The 21,901-nt window shown below is 46.5% G+C and overlaps 1 protein-coding gene and 1 non-coding gene across 3 annotated transcripts; one reads left to right on the top strand and one right to left on the bottom strand.

Moving 5' to 3' along the window:
• Positions 1 to 3,802: 3,802 nt before the first annotated feature.
• Positions 3,803 to 3,875, top strand: TRNAA-CGC (transfer RNA alanine (anticodon CGC)). Its single transcript has one exon. It is a non-coding gene; the product is annotated as a tRNA-Ala (tRNA).
• A 5,190-nt stretch (positions 3,876 to 9,065) lies between these two features.
• On the bottom strand, positions 9,066 to 20,941 carry LOC136497644 (serine/threonine-protein kinase CTR1-like). Of its 2 annotated transcripts, XM_066493487.1 has the most exons (15): positions 20,325 to 20,941; positions 19,041 to 19,339; positions 11,896 to 12,040; positions 11,671 to 11,786; positions 11,216 to 11,424; positions 10,842 to 11,126; positions 10,694 to 10,734; positions 10,521 to 10,589; positions 10,343 to 10,443; positions 10,171 to 10,255; positions 9,992 to 10,090; positions 9,836 to 9,904; positions 9,620 to 9,751; positions 9,442 to 9,536; positions 9,066 to 9,316 (listed from the first exon to the last, which is right to left on the bottom strand). In XM_066493487.1, exons 1-15 carry the CDS (start codon positions 20,838 to 20,840, stop codon positions 9,235 to 9,237), a joined length of 2,343 nt encoding a protein of 780 aa, XP_066349584.1. In that variant the 5' UTR covers positions 20,841 to 20,941; the 3' UTR covers positions 9,066 to 9,234. The 2 variants fall into 2 exon arrangements, with proteins under 2 accessions (XP_066349584.1, XP_066349585.1); XM_066493488.1 differs by lacking the exons at positions 9,066 to 9,316; positions 9,442 to 9,536 and having other exon boundaries at positions 9,664 to 9,751; positions 9,836 to 9,881.
• Between the last annotated feature and the right edge of the window lie 960 nt (positions 20,942 to 21,901).

The following is a 21,901-nucleotide window of genomic DNA, read 5'->3' as shown; positions in this document are numbered from 1 at the left end:
AACCCACGACGACGGGGAGGAGAGGGCCTGCATGCGCTGCGCTGCACCATAATTAGGCCAGAAAAAACGGGTGCGTGCCACTCGATCGAACGGAGCATGCCCCGCGAGCGTCTGCTGTACTCTTCTTTGCTTCAGCAAAGCCAGACAAGGCGGGAGCGGTCAGTAGTAGTACTGCTGCGGATCTATTGGCATCTCCTGAATACTAGTAGTACTGACTGGTGGTGTAACAGGTTCAGGGCATGCAAAAGGAGAACTCGAATGATTTGCTGAATGTCAGGTGTGTGTAGTCCATATAAGTTACTTTTCATCCAAGAGTTTACGAGACCACTTCCTGGGTCCTCGAGTATTTTCGAAGAACGATCAAGTTTGGTTTGATCGTGCAATGGAACTTGTCTGCTGTGTATATGTTCACAGTTCACGTTTGGTGTATGTATGACAGTCTATACTTGATACTATCTCTTACAAAGTCTGTGATGTATTTCGTTCTTACAGAAATTAATTAAAACTGCCGGCCGCCACCTGACCGACCTGTTGGCTTCGTCACGTGTGAGCCAACACACCGCCATGCCATCTACCGAGTGCTCCTTCCGTCCCAGATTAATTGGACGTCTTACGTTCAAAATTTTTCCAACATTAATCGGTCACATAGGCCTGAAGCCTTGAATCTCACCTTCGTTCAGACTCTGGAGCCTTCTCAACCACTCATTCCATCATCAGCTGTATTTTAAAAAGTAGACGATGCTTCCTGTCAATCCAGAGAATACCTTTTGCCTTCGCACAGTCACTTTCGTACAGGGACAAAAGCATCATTTTAGCAGCTGCCTTGGTTTTCACGCTCAACTCTAGATGTGCAAATAATACGAGACGGAGGGAGTATATTATACCGGAAGAACGCCCTGGCAGAGGGTCCGCATAACTAGGGCAGAAAAGCTGGTGCATGCATTATGCATATGCCACTCGATCGATGGGAGGAGCATACTCTGGTTCTGGAATGATGAGGTGCTGCTCCCCCTCCTGGCTGCACGATCACCATGGATGATCGCAATCGCATACAGATACAGCGACGGTCGATCTACAGGTAGGCCTTGCTTGCCAATCGATTCGATCATCCTGTTCTCTGCCATCAATAATAAATAAAAGCGGGTAGATGGACCTGGACGAACCTACGTACACAGGATAGATCTACCTCTGTTTGCAGTTTGCACGCACGGGATCTACCTCTGTTCGCGCGCTGTGAACTAGGCCGAATGGCCGACTGCCCGCTTTGATTTCACCCGCGGACTGCTCGTGTAAATTGTACTTAATGGACAAGCACGATCAGGTGACGTTATCGTTAACGCATACAGTATGTGGACTCTGCAGTCCGCAGGGGTGGTTCACCATCCATCCCCTCAAGAATTTGCTATACTACATATCCAGCGATCGATCGATCTACGCAATCAGATCACGGTTACCGAGTAGCAAACTGAGGAACAAGAGATTCAGAAAACATGCATGATTATCCTTTTTCCCCCCCTTCCAATCGAGATGGCTATACATAATACATTACGAGAGTGCAAATTAGAGCAAGTATCAGCTCATTAGTAGTGCCTGCGAACTGCGATCTACTCCATCCAAGACGTACAGCTTGGCAACTGCTTCTAGCTAGTGCTACGATCCACAGACGGCAAGAGGGCCCGGCAAACGATTCAATCCGCATCGGCATCGTCAGTTGCCAGCTGGTCATCAGCAAGTAGGAGGACCACCGGATCGGAGCGCGGAGGCGGAGACGGAGAGGCGCATGAACCACGCGCGGCCACGCACAACGGCACAAAAGGACAGGACGAACGTCGAGCGGACGGGGGTTGGAAGTTTGGAAGCTGACAGCCACTGATCAGATCATCAAACTGCACGTACGTACGTCTTTATATCCACCTCATCGTTTAATTGGCCACTAGCCTACCATCTTATCTTACTATCTTATCTACAATCTACGTACTGTTACTAATTACATACTGAAATGACTTCACGCCAATTCTACAAGAATATGCAAGGGAAAAATGGTTACATTGCAGAAATTCTCATAGAAATAAAAATATAAAAAATTTATTATTAGCTCGGTATACTCTAGTCACTATCTAGACTACAGGAAAATGTGTGCGCTTGTGCAGTTGTGTCAAGTGTCAAGTCAGAGAGCTCATAACACAGGCGGCAGGTTCTACCATAAGAAACTTATACTCAATTCGCTTAAAATGTTTGTTACATTGCCTTTATGAATTTACGAAAATAGACTGAACTACCTCATAAATCTATATTGAACTATTATCATACACGTCATCATTTTAAAAATAACATAAAATAACCTTAATATAAAATTACTCACTCGCGCCATTGCAAAAACTAATGTAAAGTAGATCATAATTTTGCATCTTAACCGTCCACCTCCGTGATAGTGAAAACCGGCATAAAGGAAACCCCTATAGATTGTTGTTATCATAAAAAGACAACAATTGCACTTCTGCATGCTTCTAATGAATTATCTATTTCTCATCTACTCCCTCCGCCAGTCCGCCCCTTTTTAACTATCGTTCTCACTTTTTAAAAAGTCAAACGCACTCACCTTCTGGAGGTATGGTATGGTTGATCACCTGTGCCCACCAACGTTCAGTTTTGTTCACAGGCTAGGTTAAAACTTAAAATGACCAAGTATTATGGGTCGTCAAGTCGATCCGTCTGTGCTTGGCAAACAACCTGCAAAACGAGCACCGTGTTTGTTCCATGCCAATCCTAAAACTCTGACGGCCAGAATATATGGTTTTTCCACCGAGGCAAAGCCGAATTTCATTACTTGACAACAACGAAATTACAAGAGTTTGTAACAATAGAAAAACAAACTAAACGAACCGCGTTAGCCCGCAACGAAAAGCGTTCAACGCCACATACACCATCTAAACCCAGCGCAAACATCACAGATTATTACAGCCCCATATGGCGTTTAACAGCCTGCACGCTGTGCTCAATTTCTAGCAAAAAAAAGTCCCGCCAACATGACTAGCTCGTCCGTCACACACGATCGACATCCTGTTGTCGGCTCTGGAGTATATGGAAACTAACGGTGTGTTGGTTCGAGGAATCAATTTATCTTAAATGAAATGATGTATCATGAGTCAATTCTTTAAATTTAGTTGAATGACCTCATTTCTCATAATAGTAATAACTATTAGCTTGTGAGGAATGAGACGGCCATGAATTAATTTATTCTATTCCACATGCTTAAAAAAACTGAGAATAAGATAGTGATGGATCACAATTGCTCTGCCAACCAAACACCCCATAACTAGCTAGAGCAAGAAAGAAGACAGGATAACAGCCCCTGTGTAACAGCAAGTGGTTGGGAGAGTGCAGCTAAGCTACGCGAGCCGTTGAGGATGGGATATCGGCAACCACTTGCATGCGCGCCACAATTATTCAATCGTAGTGGTCGTAGGTCGTACTCGTAGACTGTACCGCCGGACACAGGTAAGCAGCCAGTTCGTTTATTCGTGGCTTGTCGTAAATGATCGTAAATTTGTAGTTAGAATAGTATTTTTCTCTCACATAAACTAGCCAGCAGTACTTTTTCACAAATCAACAACGATACGAACCAGCCCACTGAACATGCTGAAGTTCATTACGCACACGTCCTGCCTGTACCGGTCGTGCGCTGCTGTCTGCCGGTCCGCGTGCGTTTCACGGGCAAACAAGTCTAGCTTTGGGAAACTTTAGGATTCTGAAACCGTTTCTCAATAGACTAGAATCATATAGATGTACAAAGTGCATCGAAGGGGGTGTAGCTCATATGGTAGAGCGCTCGCTTCGCATGCGAGAGGCACGGGGTTCGATTCCCCGCACCTCCATTATTTTTTATTTTGCTGGTGAATCAGTTATGTTACTGCGAATTCTCCTTGTTGGATTTGGTATGGTGTTTGACGTTTGGTGTCTGGCTTACCGTAGCTGGCCTAGCGTTTTTTTTTCTTTCTTTCTTGTACAACATACAGCCTTTGCCCTGTGTGGCTGTGTAGCACTGCTAATACATCCAACTGCTTTAGCCTCCAAGCTTGTTTTATTGATATGTGTAGCGTTTAGTTCGATAGCATCTGTGCATCGTGCTCTTTTTTTTTCTCTCGAATACGCAAGAGCATTATATATCATTTGCATTAAGAAGAAAGGCGGTTTACGTTACAAGTGGTCATCGCAGGCACGGCGCTAAACTGAACGATGGTTACATACTTTTTTGGACAACGAACGTTCCTGGTCTATGTGCTTGAGCTACGCTGGGGTCGCTGCTGCCAAGCTTGCCAAACCTGTAGCGCCTGCTTGAATCCAGCACCCGGCCTCGGCTCGAATGACTGGCAGGAGCTCGGTCGGCGCGGCGGAAGCGCCTGTGAAGCAGCACACATTTCTCTGTGCATCATGCTTCTGACCTTGTAACGACTAACAACAGTGGTGGGTTGCCAATTTTGGGGTAAGTTTGTACCTTCCCTTTTGATAGAGAATATATTCTTCTGATACAAGAACGGTACGTACTTCAGAACTACATCCTTAAGGTGTCATGTAGTTCAGAACGGCAGTGGTGGGTTTTACCATTTGCACGCATGTGCTTAGGCCACTCCCAACCCAAAAAACTAGTACGGTTTACATGGACATTGATTAAGGTGTCAGTTAATAAGTAACTAAAATGGCCACTGAATAGATTGTTGACACAACGGGTTACTGGTTCTGAGCAGCAACTCTCGTTTTGCATGGCAGGGATAATCTTCTCTGACTCTGAAAGGGCATCAAGAATTTTCTCGGTCCATTTTCTCATCAGGAACCAGCCAGCTCATAGGACGCGGCCGGGCGGCCGGCTACAGCCCTCGCACCGAGCGCCGCACGACGAGCGTATGTCTTCGCGTACGGCGCACGCACGACGACTCCGCGTAACACGTGTACAGCACGAGCGGAAGCGGAACCACCGCCGGATCCGATCGAAGGTGGCGCGCGGACCGTTGCGCGTGACGACAGCTGCTTGCACCGTCTCCGACTCCGACTCCGTGCGCGTTTCTCGCCTGCACTGCTGCACAAGCACAAAGCCCTTCAATCGCCGCAGTTTGGTTCAGTACCATACCGGAGCATTTCGCTGGACGCGACCAGCATAACGACGTGCTCGGCCAGCAACTCCTCGCCGGGCCTCGTAGCGGTGGCCCACGTCATCCCAAGCTTGGGGGCAAAGGTGCTGGCTCGGCGGGGCGCAGAGCATCGCAGAGACTGGATCCGACATCTTCGGCTCACTGCTGGCTATCCGGTGTGACGGTCACGATCGTGTACGCGGAGGGTGGCTCGCTCCACCACCTTTTACTTCTTTTTTTTCTCTATATATTTTCTGTCACAATCTTGTCGGTGCCATGCATTTCATTTCATCAATTACTTGTCTTTTTTCTTCTTCGGTGCGCTCTGTTAATTTTGTACTTTCCCCACGTTAAATCCGATCAATTGAAGTATTGAACTCTGCGACTATGTGCGGGATCTTCAGGTGGACTCCAGGTGCAGATAACCGAAATGCAACAATCAACTTCAAATGGTTTACGGTTAGCTGAATCTTTGTTGATGTTCTCTTTGACTTGAGGTGATGAATCGATGAAATTGCTGCTTACAGCTTCGCAGTGTCGGAACTATTCATGTCTGCTTGCCAAATGACAACGCCCAAAGAAAAAAAAAATGAACGCATAAGCTCCACTCAGATGTCTCCTGAGAAGTTCTGTTCGAGACCTGTATAGAATATAGCAACTCTATACCTATATCCTGTGAGCTATTCTAATTTGGCATCAAAACTGTCTTTCCTTTCTCCTAGAACACATATCTTCAGTCCTAGTGCACAACCAATAGAATCAGTTAAGGATAGCAGATATTCAGACCACCCAACTACCCCAGAGGCCAGAGCAGGTGAGCAACTTCTGTTAGCACTAGGAATCGCTGTACAAAGGCTGCCCCAGGGCAGCATGGGAGAGCAAAACGCAACGATTCTTTGGTTTGCATGAGGATAAAAAGATAAGTGACCTAATGAACTCGAGGCAGCATTGCACTTGTGCTGCTTCAGCTACCTCCTCTCCTTCTTCAAGGCAACAGCCTTATTCCTTTCTGTAGTTTAGCATGGACAGAGACAGAAAAGGAATGAGAAAACGAGAGAAAAAATGGAGTGGTTCCCACTGCTACTCCAGGGAGAGCTTGACCACCATCACACCACGTCCTTTCGCTTCGAAAATTACTGGACGAAGATGGAAGGCTTTCAAGAGCTTGTCCTGAATATTTGGAATAGGCCAGTCGCCTCTGCTCTTCCTATCAAACACTTGCATATCAAAATGGCGCGTGTGGCAAAAGGAATCAAGCGTTGGAAGAAAGACAAGATAGGGGATACGAGGATGCAACTAGCCATAGTGAAGGAAGTACTGTTACAATTAGAAGCAGTCCAAGAGCATAGGTTGCTCACTGGCATGGAGCTTCACCTATGTTGCCGTCTCAAAGCCCGTAGCACTGGGCTCGCAGCCATTGAAAAATCAAGAATCAGACAGAGATCGAGGCTAACATACATCCGGTGTGGAGATGCTAACACAAAATTCTTCCACAGTAGAGCCAATGCATGCTGGAGGAAGAATTACATACATTGTCTACATACAGATGAGGGGATCGCGGTGGCTCATCATGACAAAGAAAAGGTGATACGAGATTATTTTAAAAATCATATTGGCTCCGCGGTTCCGAGAGCTTCCACAGTCAATTGGCAATCCCTTGGCTACAACCAACATGATCTCTCAGATCTGGAGGTGCCTTTCTCCCAGGAAGAGATAAAAAAACACTATATATTCCATGCCTTCCGACAAAGCGCCAGGCCCGGATGGCTTCACGGGTGCCTTCTTCAAAGCTTGTTGGGAAATCATTAAAGATGATGTTATGGCAGCGATGAACAGCCTATTCACATTGAATGCCTAGGGTTTTGAATGGCTAAACTCGGCTTGCATCATCCTTCTACCCCAAAAAATGGATGCAACAAGAGTTACTGATTTTAGACCCATCAGCCTCGTCCATAGCATTGCAAAGATCTTCTCCAAAGTGTTAGCTAACAGACTTGCCCATCGACTGAACTCCCTCGTCTCCAACTGCCAAAGCGCATTTATAAAAAAAGAAGCATCCATAATAATTTTCTTTACGTCCAGGGCGCGGTACAAAGGCTACACAAGCAGAAGATACCGGCTTTGTTCATGAAACTAGACATCCACAAAGCTTTTGATACGGTACATTGGGGGTACTTGCTTGAGATTCTGCAGGCCCTGGGCTTCGGACAACGATGGCGTGAATGGATCTCTATTCTCCTACGTACATCCACCTCGACACCCTTGCTTAATGGGCGGCAGGGGGCCACTTTTAGCCATGCTAGAGGCGTCCGGCAGGGGGATCCGCTTTCACCCATGCTATTCATCCTAGCTATGGACCCGCTCCATCGTTTGCTTGACAAAGCAACCGAACATGGGATACTCACCCCCTTAACAATCACGGCGACAAAATGGAGAACCTCTATGTATGCAGACGATGCGACAATTTTCATCAGCCCGACAAAAGACGATGTAGAAGCCGTCAAAATCATCCTACAGGCTTTTGGCACATTCTCGGGACTCCATATTAATCTACAAAAGAGCTTAGTGCATCCAATCAGCTGTGCAAACGTCGACCTAGACAAAGTTCTGTCACCTTTCACCGGTACTAGAGGGGGCTTCCCATGCAAATATTTAGGGCTGCAACTCCACATCAGATCACTGCAAAAGATACATGTGCAACCTCTCATAGACCGTATTGGGCAAAGGTTACCCAAATGAAAAGGAAGATGGCTAAACAGAGCGGGACGTCTCACTCTAGTGACCTCGGTCCTCTCCTCCATGCCAACCTACCACCTGACAGTCTTTCCTCTGGCTGCATGGGCTAAAAAAAAGATCGACAAAATCAGGAGATCTTTCTTGTGGAAGGGGGAGGAGAATGCCAATGACGGACACTACCTAGTTAACTGGAAAACAGCGACCAGACCAAAAGACCTTGGTGGTTTAGGCGTCCTTGACCTCGATAGGTTTGGGAGAGCCCTCCGGTTGCGATGGCTTTGGCACGAATGGATGGACGATTCCAAGTCTTGGAACGGCTCAGAGCTTCCATGTTCTGATGATGATCGTCTCCTCTTTAACTCCTCAATCATTATATCTTTGGGGGACGGTGCAAAGACTAAGTTTTGGCGCCACAGTTGGCTTGATGGACAAGCTCCTAGGTACCTAGCCCCGAACTTGTTTCGCCTAATTTCAAGGAGAAACCGAACGGTGCAACAAGAGCTCCATAACAATAATTGGATGCACTCAACTAGGAAGGAAAATCACATCAGCTGTCCACATAGAGGAGTTTGTGTCCCTTTGGATACGAATACAGGATGTGCACCTACAGCAGGGCATCCAGGACACAATCATCTGGCGATGGACCAAGGATGGGAATTACTCCACCAGCTCGGCCTACAGAATTCAGTTCAAAGGCTCGCTCGTCCCCTTCCGTACTGATTTGATTTGGAAAGCGCATGTGGAGAACAGATGCAAAATCTTCGCCTGGATCTTAGTACAGGATAAAATTCTAACGGCACAAAACCTACAAAGGAGAGGGTGGCCACACCAACAACAATGCGTGTTGTGCAACGGTCCCTTAGAGACCGCCCTAGACCTATGCCTATGTTGCCCTTTTGCAAAGGCGGTTTGGGATCAAATCCTCTCGTGGGAAAACTTCACTCAACTTCGACAACAACCCCAGGTAGACCCCACCCATATCAGGTCATGGTGGGAAGAGGCGGCAAGGAAAGTGCCAAGATCTGAGCGTAGACAGCTTAACGGGGTAGTAATCTACACTTTTTGGAATATTTGGAAAGAGAGAAACAGGAGAATTTTCGACAACAAGATAGAAACGATGCTGCAAGGATAAAAGAAGACATAGAGCAAAGGAAGACTGCACTCGCTTATGTTTAGCTGTTGTCCCCCCCCCCCCTTTGGGCCGTGCGTTTCCCTTCTTTACATGCTTATGGGGGTTTGAAGCCCTAATCTCGAGTGCCTTTGCTTGTACATAAACTTTCTTTTCCTATCTTAATTGAAAGGCAGAGCTCCTTCTATTGCGTTAAAAAAAAAGGAGTGGCAAAGGCCCAGCCAAGACAGCCAGCAAGAGTCCTCATGAACCTCCAAGAAGCGCCTTCAGTAACTTCTTCAGCGTATCCACAATGCTCGAAAACGAAGGCCGCTGCCTTGGATCGCTGAACAATATTGAAAGCAAAGATAGCATCAGTGATAAAGTTCTTTTCCCTGAAAAGAGCATACTGTCATGCACAAATTTGGTCTATTTTGATTATAATAACTTCTGGCTGTTGGAAAGGCTTACTCATCCCAGCAGGATTCAACAAGAGCAGCAAGTTCTGGGTCGGTATCTTTCGGAATTGGAAGCCTTCTGTTCTGAAATGCTACAGCTCCTACTACCTGCAGATGTGACCTTACCAAATCAGAAACGACCACTATTTTCCACATCAGCAGGACATCGAGATTAAGAGATGGAAGGTTACCTGTGCAGGGCCTAGGCCACTCCATGGTTGCTGCATTGTCAGGAGCTCCCACAAGATCACGCCGAAGCTGTAAACATCACACTTCTCGTTGGATGGCTCGCCACGGAGAAATTCGGGTGCCATCCATTCTGGCTGCAGCACAAGAGTACTTGGGTGGTAAGAAAACAATAAATTCAGTGCCAGATTGCTGTTTGGGGACAAAACTACGAAACTTACTGTTCCAGCAACTGATTTGGATGATATGAAGGTGTTTGCTTTAAATCTGGACAAGCCAAAGTCACCTACCTGTAGTCATATCATCAAGGAAAGTAAAGAAACAAAAGTAGAACAGTGGATCTGGACCATGCTATGCTATCTGGGAGGTGGACTAACCTTCACAGACCAGTTCCGGTCAACCAGCATGTTTGGTGTCTTGAGATCCCAATGCACAATAGGAGGATTCAAGCAGTGGAGATAGTTGATGCCTTTTGCCTGCATTGTACATACAGCACGTAGAGATATCAGTGACATTTCAGGAGTTTCTCACATGTGGAACACAATATGATACATACAACGTCTAGTGCCATGCGCAAACGACGCTTTAGACCCAGCATTTCTCCATTAGCTGCCTTGTTGATGAGGCGGAAGAGGCTCCCTCTGTTTACACCAGCAGGGTTCTTATTTTCTCAATGATAACCAAATATCAGTAACAAGTCCGACAGCCGAAATTGATGAAAATTTTACCTGGGCAAATACTCTGTCACTATTGACAAATGTGGGCACTTTGTCACCGCACCCATGAACAATACCACATTCGGATGGCGGACTCGTTTCATAATAGCAATCTGGAAACCATGCGCATATGTTCAGGTTATGATTGCTAGTTAGACAGGAGAACTTAAAACTAGGGTGGTAAAGTGACCTCTCTTAGGAATTCCTTCAGCTGAGCTTCGCCGACATCCTGATCTGTAAGCACCTTTACTGCAACATCCTGCAGACCCCAATCTACAATCTTTAATTTATGGTCTCCAAAGGACAACTCACCACAAAAGTACATATAAAACGGGTTTCAGAATGCAAGTTTGAGATGCTTACTGAACCATGCCAGTCTGCACGATAAACAGTGCCGAAACAACCTGCATTGTACCCCAACAATGATCAGATTCTATTTGCAAAAAAAAGAACAATGATCAGATTCAGAGCACACAGTAAATTAGTTGAAATCCTGGAGGCAAAGGAGTACCGGCGCCTACGCGTTCCTTGAGGTCAAGCTCCTCCCATGATATCTCCAGCCAGTCTACAGCAAAAGGCGGCTCAATGCTCAAGGGTTTCGGAAGATTAGCACCAGGGACGTTCTCCGTGTTGCCATTCTCAGCACCGATGTCCATTGCCTTCAATTGCGCTGACACTTGTAACATGGATACACCATTGCAGTTTCCATTCTGTGTGATCAGCCCACACTTTGGCAGCAGGTCTTCTTTGCTGGCCACCTGAACAGAGTTGTTCTCCACAATGCGGCACCTAGCAACTACAAGTAGCACAGTATTGGACTATTTTGGGCAACAGTACGGTTGAATTACCTAGATATGGTGAGTTGCGCAATAGTAGGTAGCGTACCTGAATACTGGGAATTTGACAATACCATGTTGCGACGTTCATCTGCTATTGCTTGATTCCAGGCTGCAACTGGTGTGGTGTAGTTCCCCGAGCCAACTGCACACGAAGTCTTGAAAGGTGAAGGCACGGTGGACAGCAGCTGGCCGTTGATGGATGAATCTGGGCTGCTGATGCTTCCTGGCTCAACTACAAGGTCCACGACGAATTCCCTGAAACCACAAGCAGGATTACTAGACAGATTGAGGCGATGTGTGACCAAAAAAAAGTGTGGCAGCTGCAAAAAGTTCAGTGTGCATCGGCATGCACCAACGTCAGATTATATGAAGGCATTGAAATGCTCAAACTTCACAAGAGGAGAAGCTACAAATTAAAAGAGCAGTATTAATTGTCTAAAGCTCTGCTATTCTACAATATATCTGCAGAAGAGAGGGAAAGGAACATGAACGAGCACAGACCTTACATATCTCCTCTCACTGTCGACTTTGACAAGGCAAGATGATCGGTGAGGCGCAGAGCAGTACTTGCAACCTTGCGCGATCCGGCATGGCAGGCCGATGAAGTCTGCGAGTACCTGAATGTTTTCGGAGAAGAAAGATGGCACTCTAGCTTAAAACATACTATAACAAGTTGCATTGCACCATGGCCGGTGCTGGATCTCTGACCGTGGTAACTAGTACTACCTTGAAAAGAATGGCACGGTGCCGGCAGAAGCCTATGGACAGGCCGCCGATGGGGACGACGAGGCACTTCTGCCTCTTCTTCAGCTTCTTGCTCACCGCCTTCCACCGCTGGTACAGGTTCCCATCCTCCGATCGCAAAGCACCTCTTCAGAGGGAAAAAGGGAAAAATAACAAAGAGAGAACGTCACATTCATGAAGGTGGTGCACTCAAACCACCGGGTTCACGGAACATCTTGCAACTGCAAAGCCTATGTAACACCGCAATGTTAAGCTTTGCATTTGACACCTGCATTTTATGAGCACAAGCATCATCCAAGCATTCATGAACATGAGCATATGAAATTTCATCTCATTCTTATACCTTATCACATGAAATTTTGATTTTATATATATGCTTATGCTTGCAATCATGTATGGCCAATGTATGAAATGGTTGTAAGGGCACCAATATACCTTAGACACATCTAGAATGATGAATGGAACAACTTTTGTATTCATGGCATGGACCAATTTTGCTTCTAAGTGTTGGTGTATTTTGAAATGTCATTTTCATAATGCTAGTTTGACCAAAGTTGAACAATACCTTAGAGTGTTTACAAGGCTGTGTGACCTAAATAAAAATTGTAGTTCACATCAAGAGTAACAAACTTTATTTAAGGGTCATGAGCTGAATCAATGTCTAACTTAGTCAAATAGGGTTCACAAAAATCAACAAAATGTTGTTTTGAAACTTAGAAAATCTTGCTAAGTCATGTGCTTACTACAGTTTTTGTAGTTTGAAAACCGTTGGGAATTATGCCAAACTCCTTTAAGCATTTTTGTAGTACTCACTTAGCTCTACAAATTTGATTAAGGAAGTTTTCAAAAATTCGCCACAGATTAGGAGTTATAAAGTCACGAAGTCGCGCTATCAGTCGGGTTCAACGACGTCTGAATCGGCGCCGCGCACGCGCGTCTTGGTCGACCGGTGCAGGCCGTGCGCGCCGCGTGGTGGCCGTACGCCGGCGCCGGCCCCATTGGTCAGCCCGATGCGGGCAACAAAGCCATGCGACGCCGCTGCCCTCCCTCGCTCGCCCGCATTCATGCTCCTCTGCCTCACTTCGCCTCTCTCTCACCGCGCTAGAGCAAAGCCACCGAGCATCGCGCCATCATCGTCGAGCTCCGCCGAGCTCGCCCTCCACCGTCGCAGCACCATTCCTCGATAGCTCGTGCACACCGCTCGGCCATTTCCCCCTTCACCTCACCGACCACCCAACGCCTTAGCCCGAGCCAAGGTAAACGCCTAAGGGCAAGTCCGTCATTGCCACACCCTTGCCGGAGCGCCGCCGAGTTTGCGCTCGCTATGGCCGTTCTCCACCGAGCCATCTCGCTCACATGTTTCGCTTGTTAGGGATAGTCTAGGGTTAAGATTAGGTCACGCCGCTGGCCGTTGAGCCAACGCCGGCACACCGACGCCGGAATGCAACTGCGCACCGTCGTGCCGCCATGCACGCGGCCAAGCTTCGCCGCCGCTCCACCCGGACCTAATCCACGTCGTAGAGCTTCGCTAGGGTTTGTAGATGCCGTAGCCGCGCTCGCCTGGCCATGCCATCGCCGGGGATGGCCAAAGCACCACCGCGCACCGCCGCCGAGCCGCCATGCTCATCGGCGAGCTAGCTCCGGTGATCCTCTGAACAAACCTAGGGTACCTCGTCGCCGGTGACCTCGTTGTAGGCGAGTTCTCGCCAGTCAAAGCCGGCCCCTACCTCTGTCTCTCTGTCGTGTGGGGTCAGTTGACCCGTGGGGCCCAGTCGTCAGCGCCTCTGTGGTGTATACGTTGGGTGCACCTAGCATTTAGGGTTTAGTTGTTTTTGAATTATTTTCACAGATTTGAATACAAACTTCAAAAATTCATATCTGGAGCTAGGATAGTCCAAATAAGGTGAACCAAATTTTGTTAAATTCATCATGAAGTGTAATATTTGATAAAAATATGAAATCTACTTCTTAGGGTATTTTTCTGGTAGAATTAAATTGAGCAAGATAAGTGCTTTTAAATGTGTTTATATATTGTAAATTGCATAACTTAAGTTAGAAAGGTGATAAAATTATGATTCCAATTTTACTGGTCTTGTGTCGACATGCTGTAGCTAGAAAAAATATTAAACCTATAGTAAGTATACTTTAAATATGACCTTCCTATTTAATCTTAATTAATTGCTAGTTTCTAGTGAAATTAATTGGGGTAAGGATACATAACATATGATCATGCAAATTTTTACACAGTATTTTTATTCTAGGGGGAAAGTAAGAAAAATATTAAATCTATTGCTTGACACTTTTTATTAGGCTAAACTATTTTTAATAAAATAAGCCTATATAATATGTCATTTTAGTAGAGATGGCTATACTTATCCAAATGGTATAAAATTTATACAGTAGACTATTAGGGTCATATGTAGACTACTGCATTTGTTTTAGAATTTATTGAGCATTGAAAATATTTATCCTTTAAATCACATTGGTATATAAAGAAATTAATAAATGAAAATAAATAAATTAGTTGGGCTTAACCATGATATTTTATGTGGTGTTTGTAATGCATATAGCTTGTTGATGTTATTAGATAGGCTTAGGAATGATTGGTTGTAGACAACTAGCTAATTATTGTTTTATAATTCACTTAGATGGTTGCGTGTGTAGTTTCTGTTGCGGTAATAATTTTATGATGATAATGACCTTTTCTGTGAAACTTGTTAATAACAAAGTTATAGATAACTTACTTATCTACCATGTGTTAAAATTTCATAGTTACATGCCATATGGTTTAAGAATTATAGCTGTTAGAAGTCTGCTGTCAGAAATGCTTGCTCTCTCTCTCTAGATAGATCTGAAAGATTGAATTGTTTGACCTAAATAACTGCTGAATCATATTAAGATGATTAAAAGAAAGTTGTAGGCAATTTCATAAGCTTTTTATAATATCCACAACCATATTATTTAGATGTGTATAACTCCAGTTTTGGTCAAAACAAGTGGTTGTTGTCTTGCAGTCCAAAAAATTGCTTAGATTAGAATTTATTTAGTTACTAGAGAAGAGATATGCACCTACTTAATAAAATAAGATGTAACTTGTTATCATCTTAATACAATGCTATTGAAAACACCTATGAGAATGCATTTCATCATACCCCACCATATCATACATGTCGTTATGTATGCATTCACAATATCTTATTCTATGATCATGCATATAGGATCGTCCGAGGGAATAACTCTTTTAGAGTTCGACGAAGAAGAAGGAGATCAGTAGGAGACACCTCAGGCCGTAGATCCAGAAGGAGAGGAATAGTAGGAAACTCTTGAAGAACAGTAGGAAACTCTCAAAGACTTACCCGAGTGCCCAGACCACAGGCCAACCTCTTTCCTCAAAGGTAAGTCCCGGAGAATTCTAAGTCTCCTATGTTTTATAAAACTTCACTTAAGTCCTTTTATGTTTGATGCATTAGGTGATAAGAGTTGAATTAAAACCACTTGATGCATAGAACTACCTTGTCTAGATATATATACCTTTAAGCTTGTGTAGGTCCATAATCGAATACATGCTTAGCCATACTTAGACCGGTAGAAGTCGGGTGATTTTCTGTCACCTGCGAGATATAGGTGGATACCGAATCACGGTTGGCTATATTTGCTATCGTGGAAAAGAACCATGGGGTAATATAAATGGAGACCGGACGGAGTCTATGTGTAGGTTGACTCATGTAAATCCATCTGTGCTGATTAAGGACCGTACCATTGTTGGCGCTTCTGACAGGATTAAATGCATGTCTCTTACTTATAACTCGTTCCGATTATAAAGCCGAGTAGCTCAACTCAGGTCGGTCCCCATTCTGTAAAAGTGCACACTCTGGATGGTAGTAAGGATGTGCGGGGAGCCAGACGTGAGCCTAAGGGCAGGGCAGGCCTGGACGTTCTAACAGCTGGTTGTCCCTGATTGTGCGGCGCTGGGCGAACCCGTGAAATATGGACCTGAGTTGTACCAAAGGTGACCGTTGATTTGGTCTGCCTAAGTTTGTGTTAGGAATAAATTTTCAGCTGGATGAAATCGATTCGAATCGCCGTCTCTCCCGGACAGTGAGAAACTTGGTTAGTACCAACATCGTAGTAACTATATTATGGAATGATGGTTATGATGAACATAGAATTATTATACCGGCTATGGTTACTATTGTTATGCTACGAAATGATATACCACATGTTTGGCATAGATTAGTTGCTAATTTAGAGATGAATAGCTATAATTAACTTGATGACCGAATTATAAAATGTATAGCTGAATTAGTGACTTTTTATGTAAAATGTTGTCAAGCTAGCTACACTTATAAAGCCTTGCATAATCCTTGGAGTCACTTTATTTTTTGTTTATGACGAGTAAGTCTAGCTGAGTACCTTCTTGTATTCAGGGTTTTATTTTCATTGTTGTAGATGGTACAGTTTATCATGGTTATTGCAAGAACTGCTTCTATCCTGCTGTGGACGAGGAGTAAGCCCTGGGTAAGCATCTCTTATTAATCCCTCTCTTATGCTTTTGTGGAAGTGTGATCGTGAGCTGGCACTATATTTAAACAATGTTACAGATGTTGATTTCAAACTTTTAATTTGCATCCACTACTATCTTACCTGAACATGGTTTGTAATAACTTTAATTTGTACTCTGATGGATAAACTATATTTGTGAACTTTATATAACGTGTGACATGTATGTTGAATCATGTACGATGTTGGTTGTATGTTGGTTGAATCGAGACCTTTCGTGGTACTCGATGGACTACCGGGTGTATATGGGCTCAAGTATGACAGTATGATCACTTACGGGCTGTCATTGTACTTATGCTCTTATAAATTGGTCGATTCTGCTGCCAAAATTTTTATTTTTAGCTCTTTTATGAAAGTTTTTCACAAATACGCCGTTGGAGGAAAGATTTTAGAATTTGGACCCTTAGCTCGGCGCCATCAATGCTGGCGCCGAGCTAACACGTCTCGACGTCAGCTTCCCTGGTGTCGAGCTCTTGGGCTCGACGCTGACGTAGCGCTGATTTGGCAGGCATCTCGGCACCGTTGACTCTGGCGCCGAGCTTGGCGCCAGGACGTATGGCGCCGAGCGTGGCGTGAGCATTGGCAATGGCAGGACGTTGCGGAATGCTCAGGGCAGGCATGACGACGACCGCTCAGGGAGCTAGCAGTAGCAGGGAAAAGACATGGCGCGAGCCTCGGACAGCCTCTCAGTCTGCTACGGCTTGCGTTGTAGTTGTACTCCTTCTGCGTCCATGCATGCATGCGCCTGAAACTGCTCATATGTACGGTCCGCCCTACAAGCCGCTGTGTCGCGGATGATTGGGACCTCCTGTGTTGGCTGTAGTAGTCCTGTTCGGACGCGCACCACTCTCTGTTGCTCCTTTTTTGCATTTATGAGAGAGGCCGGCGTGCGGCGGCCGGCCGGTTGCCCTACGTACTCACCCCACTTCCGTTTCTCTTCCTCTGTACGTATGCAATGAACGTTTCTCTTCCTCTATAGACCTGCCGTATTTGTCGCTTGCTGCGAGCCGGGTGACACGATGAGTCGACATGGCCATGCCTTACCGGCTGTCGCCCTGCACGTGCTCTGCTCTTGTGGGACGTGGGACATGAGCCACGGGCGACGTTGACGTCCATCTGGACCGGATCACGCACGCAGATCCATCACACGCACGCACACCTGCCCCCGTCGCCTGCACCGCCGGCCATTCATGCGTGGTGAATCGATGAGATACGTTTAGTTCTACGGAATGCTATACACCAACCAGGTGTTTTATCACCCGGTGGCACACGATTTTTTTACCGCGCCTGCGCCGTTGTGCCCACGTCGCTGCCGTGCCTACGCCGTTGTGCCTGCGCCCGCCTGTCCCCGCGCCGCCGCCGCCGCGCCCGACATCTTCCCCAATTCCGGCGAGCTTCTTCTTCCCCAACTCCAGCGTCGTCACCAAATTTTCTTTGTCCTTTCGTAGAAAAAATTGTTACTTATGATTTATGATTTGTGCCAAGGAAAAAGAGCAGAGAGGAGGAAGATAAACAATATCCATGGGGAAAAAATTCGTGTGTTCCCAGATGCTAAAACACCCGAGCATTAGATAAACAGACTCTTAGTTCTACTAGTTCTGTACGACGATCTGATGATGGAAGTGACGAGGGAGCTTCTGTGCGAACGCTGCGGTGCGGCCCATGCCCGCCGACGTGCGTCACTGTCACCCCAAGGCATGGCCCATCCGCCGGACACGTCTAGACTAGCTCCGTGCGCCCGTAGCAGTACTGAGTGCACTGCTCACTGTCACTAACAACTGCCTGTTGATACGGTACGGAGATGCATGCACCATGGTCGTATATACGGACACTTCGGTGTGTGACTGGCGAGAGGGGACATGCATGCTTGATCGATGAGCTAGGATGAAGATTGGGTGAAGTGCAGGCCAGGGCCGTACGAACTTGATAGTTGATACTCCAATGGCCAGGGCCGTATGAACTTGACAGCGCGAGCCGCAACAGACTAAGAGGCTGTCTGGGCTCGCGCCATGTCTGTGTCCCAGCTACTGCTAGCTCCCAGAGCGGTCACCGTCGTGCCTACCTCGAGCGCGCCGCAGCGTCCTGCCACTGCCAGCGCTCACTCCACGCTCGGCGTCATACTCCTGACGCCAAGCTGGACGCCAGAGTCGACGGCGCCAAGCTCGGCGTCAGAGTCGACGATGCCGAGATGCCTGCCAAATCAGCGTCACGTCAGCGTCGAGCCTAAGAGCTCGACGCTAGGGACGCTGGCGCCGAAACGTGTTAGCTCGGCGCCAGCATCGATGGCGCCGAGCTAAGGGTAAAGATTCTAAAATCTTTCCTCTAGGGACGTATTTGTGAAAAACTTTTAAAAAAAAAGGCTAAAAAATAAAAAATTTTCGGATTCTGCTACAGTCTACCACCAGCCTAGCGATTGATCTAGCACATGGACCGGTGCATGCGCACGAGCGTGGCATGTACGGCGGCGCTGATATTTACCAGCACAGCTAGCTTTTCTGAAGCGAAGTAAAGGCAGGGACACGGGCGACACGCCCATGCAGGCAGGCAGCGCGGTCAGTTGTGCTCACCCCATGTGGTCGGAGACGAGGACGGCGAGGCTGCGGGCGAGGTCGAGAGTGACGCCGAGCGCGCGGACGAGGTCGAGGGCGCGGCGCTCGAGGTCGAGGAGCACCCAGTCGGCGCCCTTGTCGACGAGCACCACCTCCAGCGAGGACTCGGTGGCGTCCACCGCCCGCAGCGCCGCCAGCGACGGCAGCCGGCGGCCCTCCTCCGCGACGTTGCACATGGCCCACAGGTGCGGGTCGATGCCCATGATGTTGTAGAACCCGTGCGCGATCTTGTCGCCCCACGACAGGCACCCGTTCACCTGCGCACCGCAGAACAAATGCACATCGCCATTGCTAGCTGTCAGCTTCCTAGCTCCCTCAGGTCTTACTAGCTCCTTAATTACAATGCTTGCTACTGCCTACTAGTAGCAATCAATAAATAAGCACAGTTGCACGCGCTAGATCGCCACTGTTGATCACTGTTCACTAGGATTAAGGTTCGGTTTGGTTCGCCTAGTTGCTACTAAATTTAGTAGTTTTTAGTCACTTTAGTAAATTTTTAACCAAACGCTATGACTAAAAGCTACTAAAAGGGTTTTAGTCCTCTCTAGTAACTCTGGAGTTACTAAAAATAACTAAACCATTTAGTAGCTAATAAAGTTTAGTACCTCGAACAAACACCCCCTAATAAGCTGAAGGATAAATTAGAGCCCATAAAAAATATATGAACTGTTCAGCGGAGAAGAGTCTCGGCATCATTTGCAATCAGTAATGTGCTTGTTATTTGATTATGCGCATGAATATAATATCAGCTTTTAAGCGATGACATCATTGACCAGCATGGAGATATGGCCACTAAGTGATCACCACCACTCCTAAACCACTTATACAACATGTTCGCTCGTTGATTTCAGTTAGGGTTTATCAGTCATGGTATAATATTTTCCTTCCCAACCGACCAATGAGCAGCCTGATAGTATGAAAGGAACGAACAACATCACCAACTTTCATTAAACACAGAATTTTCTCTTTCCCAACCTTTTTTCCAGCAAATTAAGGAGCAAGCAAGAAACTAATGCAACCCAGTACCCAGAAATGATTCAGTCACAATAGAAACCAAACAAATTTGAAATCTTGTTGTGTCATAGTCTCACAGAGGCAAGAAGAGTTGAAAAACGTGTACAGGAGTTTGTGCTTTGTCTCTCTACAAGCATTGCACCATAGATCATATGCATGTGCTCGTGTGTTCTACCATGTCCGTGCGACCCATATATGCATTCAGTGTGTATGTATGTATGCACGTACCCAGAACCGGTAGGAGATGGCCTCTGGATCATCCGCGCCGTCGCCATCAGCGTGGTGGTCGGCGACGACTCCGGAACCGCAGCCAAAGAGGAGCTCGGGCGCGGGCGGGGAGCCGGCGAGGAAGGCCTGCGAGGTGAGGCGGATGGCGAGGGAGAGCTGGAGGTAGTACCCCTCCCTGGCGCGGCGGACCCACGTGTCCCTCTCCCTCCCGCCGGCGGCTTCGGCGGCGGTCAGCAGCTGCGAGGAGGAGCCCGGCGCCGTGGCGGTGGAGGAGGCGGTGGTGGTGGCCGCGTCGGAGGTGGCGGTGAAGGAGCTCCCGGCGCTCCACTCGGACGACGCCGGGGCCACGGCGGGCGCGTCGACGACGGAGACGGAGGCGGCGGAGGGCTGGTGGAGCAGCGCGTAGTCCGCGAGGAGCGGCAGCCGCGCCTCGTCCGTGCCGAGGTGGCCGAACGCGGTGGCGGCGGGAGGTGGCGGGGGCAGCGTCGGGTTAAGAGCTCGGCGGCGGTGCGGCATGGCTGGCGGAGACCTTATGCATGGAGCGATACGTCGGTCGTTGCCCGGCTGGTGGTTGCTTGTGTTGCTCGATCCGGGGATTGGAGAGGAAGGAGGAGAGATGTGAGCTGGTGCTGGGAGCTGGGCGTGTGAAAGGAGTTGAAAAACTTCAGCGCAGCTGCGCAGGGGTTGCAACTTGCAACTAGGTCCTTTTGCGTTGCTTATTTTCTGTTGAGTTTTTCCTTTATTATGCCTACCTGTTGTTATCGCCTTCTTTTCTTATATACACTACTGGCTTTAAATAACGTATAGCACGGTAGGTCGGTAGCCGTATATATCCCGTATAGCAGCCGTATACTTATCCGCCTAGACTCATGTATTGACTAGTATTGGCTTATTGCTCCCTCTAATACGTAGTACGTTCTTCTTACCTCCATCCAAATTTTCGGTTATATTAAGTCAAACTTCCTTTAGTAATCTAACTTCCTTAAGTTTAATTAAAGAAAAAATATTTACATTTATGATTTCAGTAGGTATAATATAAAAATTATTTCATAATTAATTTAATTAATGATACTTACTTGATATAAAAAATATTAATACTTATTTATGTAGGTCTAGTCAAACTTTGAACTACTTGACTTGTAAAAAAAACAGAATTGCATTCTAAGAAAAAATGCTCCATATATTCTAAATTATAAGACTTTTTAACTTTTCTAGATATATTACTTTTAATATGCATCTTCTTCTTCCCGTCTAGACCTAGTGTAGTAGTGTAGAATGCATAAAAATATAAATATAAAAATATCAAACCATCGTATAATTTAAAATAGAGGTGGCAGTACATTTTATTGTGTGAACATAAACGTGTCCAATTTTTTTTGGGCAGCTTCTGGAGTCTGTTGACGGTTTCTGAGATTAACGAAGGCTTATTCCAGTAAGAAACAATCTATTCACGAGGGATCTGATGAAGGTTAGAAGGTGGGGTTGATTTAATATACATGCATGGGCTCCGTTGAATGTCTAAGCGTAGAAGCCTATAACGGAACGTTTCGCTCACAATTCTTGAATTCTAGAATGTC

Source organism: Miscanthus floridulus, chromosome 12, assembly GCF_019320115.1.
Source record: "Miscanthus floridulus cultivar M001 chromosome 12, ASM1932011v1, whole genome shotgun sequence".
Classification (NCBI taxonomy): domain Eukaryota; kingdom Viridiplantae; phylum Streptophyta; class Magnoliopsida; order Poales; family Poaceae; genus Miscanthus; species Miscanthus floridulus.
The sequence above is the reverse complement of the archived record's forward strand: the minus strand, read 5'-3'. Positions and strand labels throughout refer to the sequence as shown.

Bases quoted from the DNA above. Each gene is read 5' to 3' on its own strand.
- LOC136497644 (XM_066493487.1), bottom strand. From the start codon at position 20,840: ATGCCGCACCGCCGCCGAGCTCTTAACCCGACGCTGCCCCCGCCACCT. The intron at 9,905-9,991 runs GTTAGTCCACCT...ATATGACTACAG, and splicing joins ACCGGAACTGGTCTGTGAAG to GTAGGTGACTTTGGCTTGTC. The intron at 9,317-9,441 runs GTAAGCCTTTCC...AATATTGTTCAG, and splicing joins GTTGAATCCTGCTGGGATGA to CGATCCAAGGCAGCGGCCTT.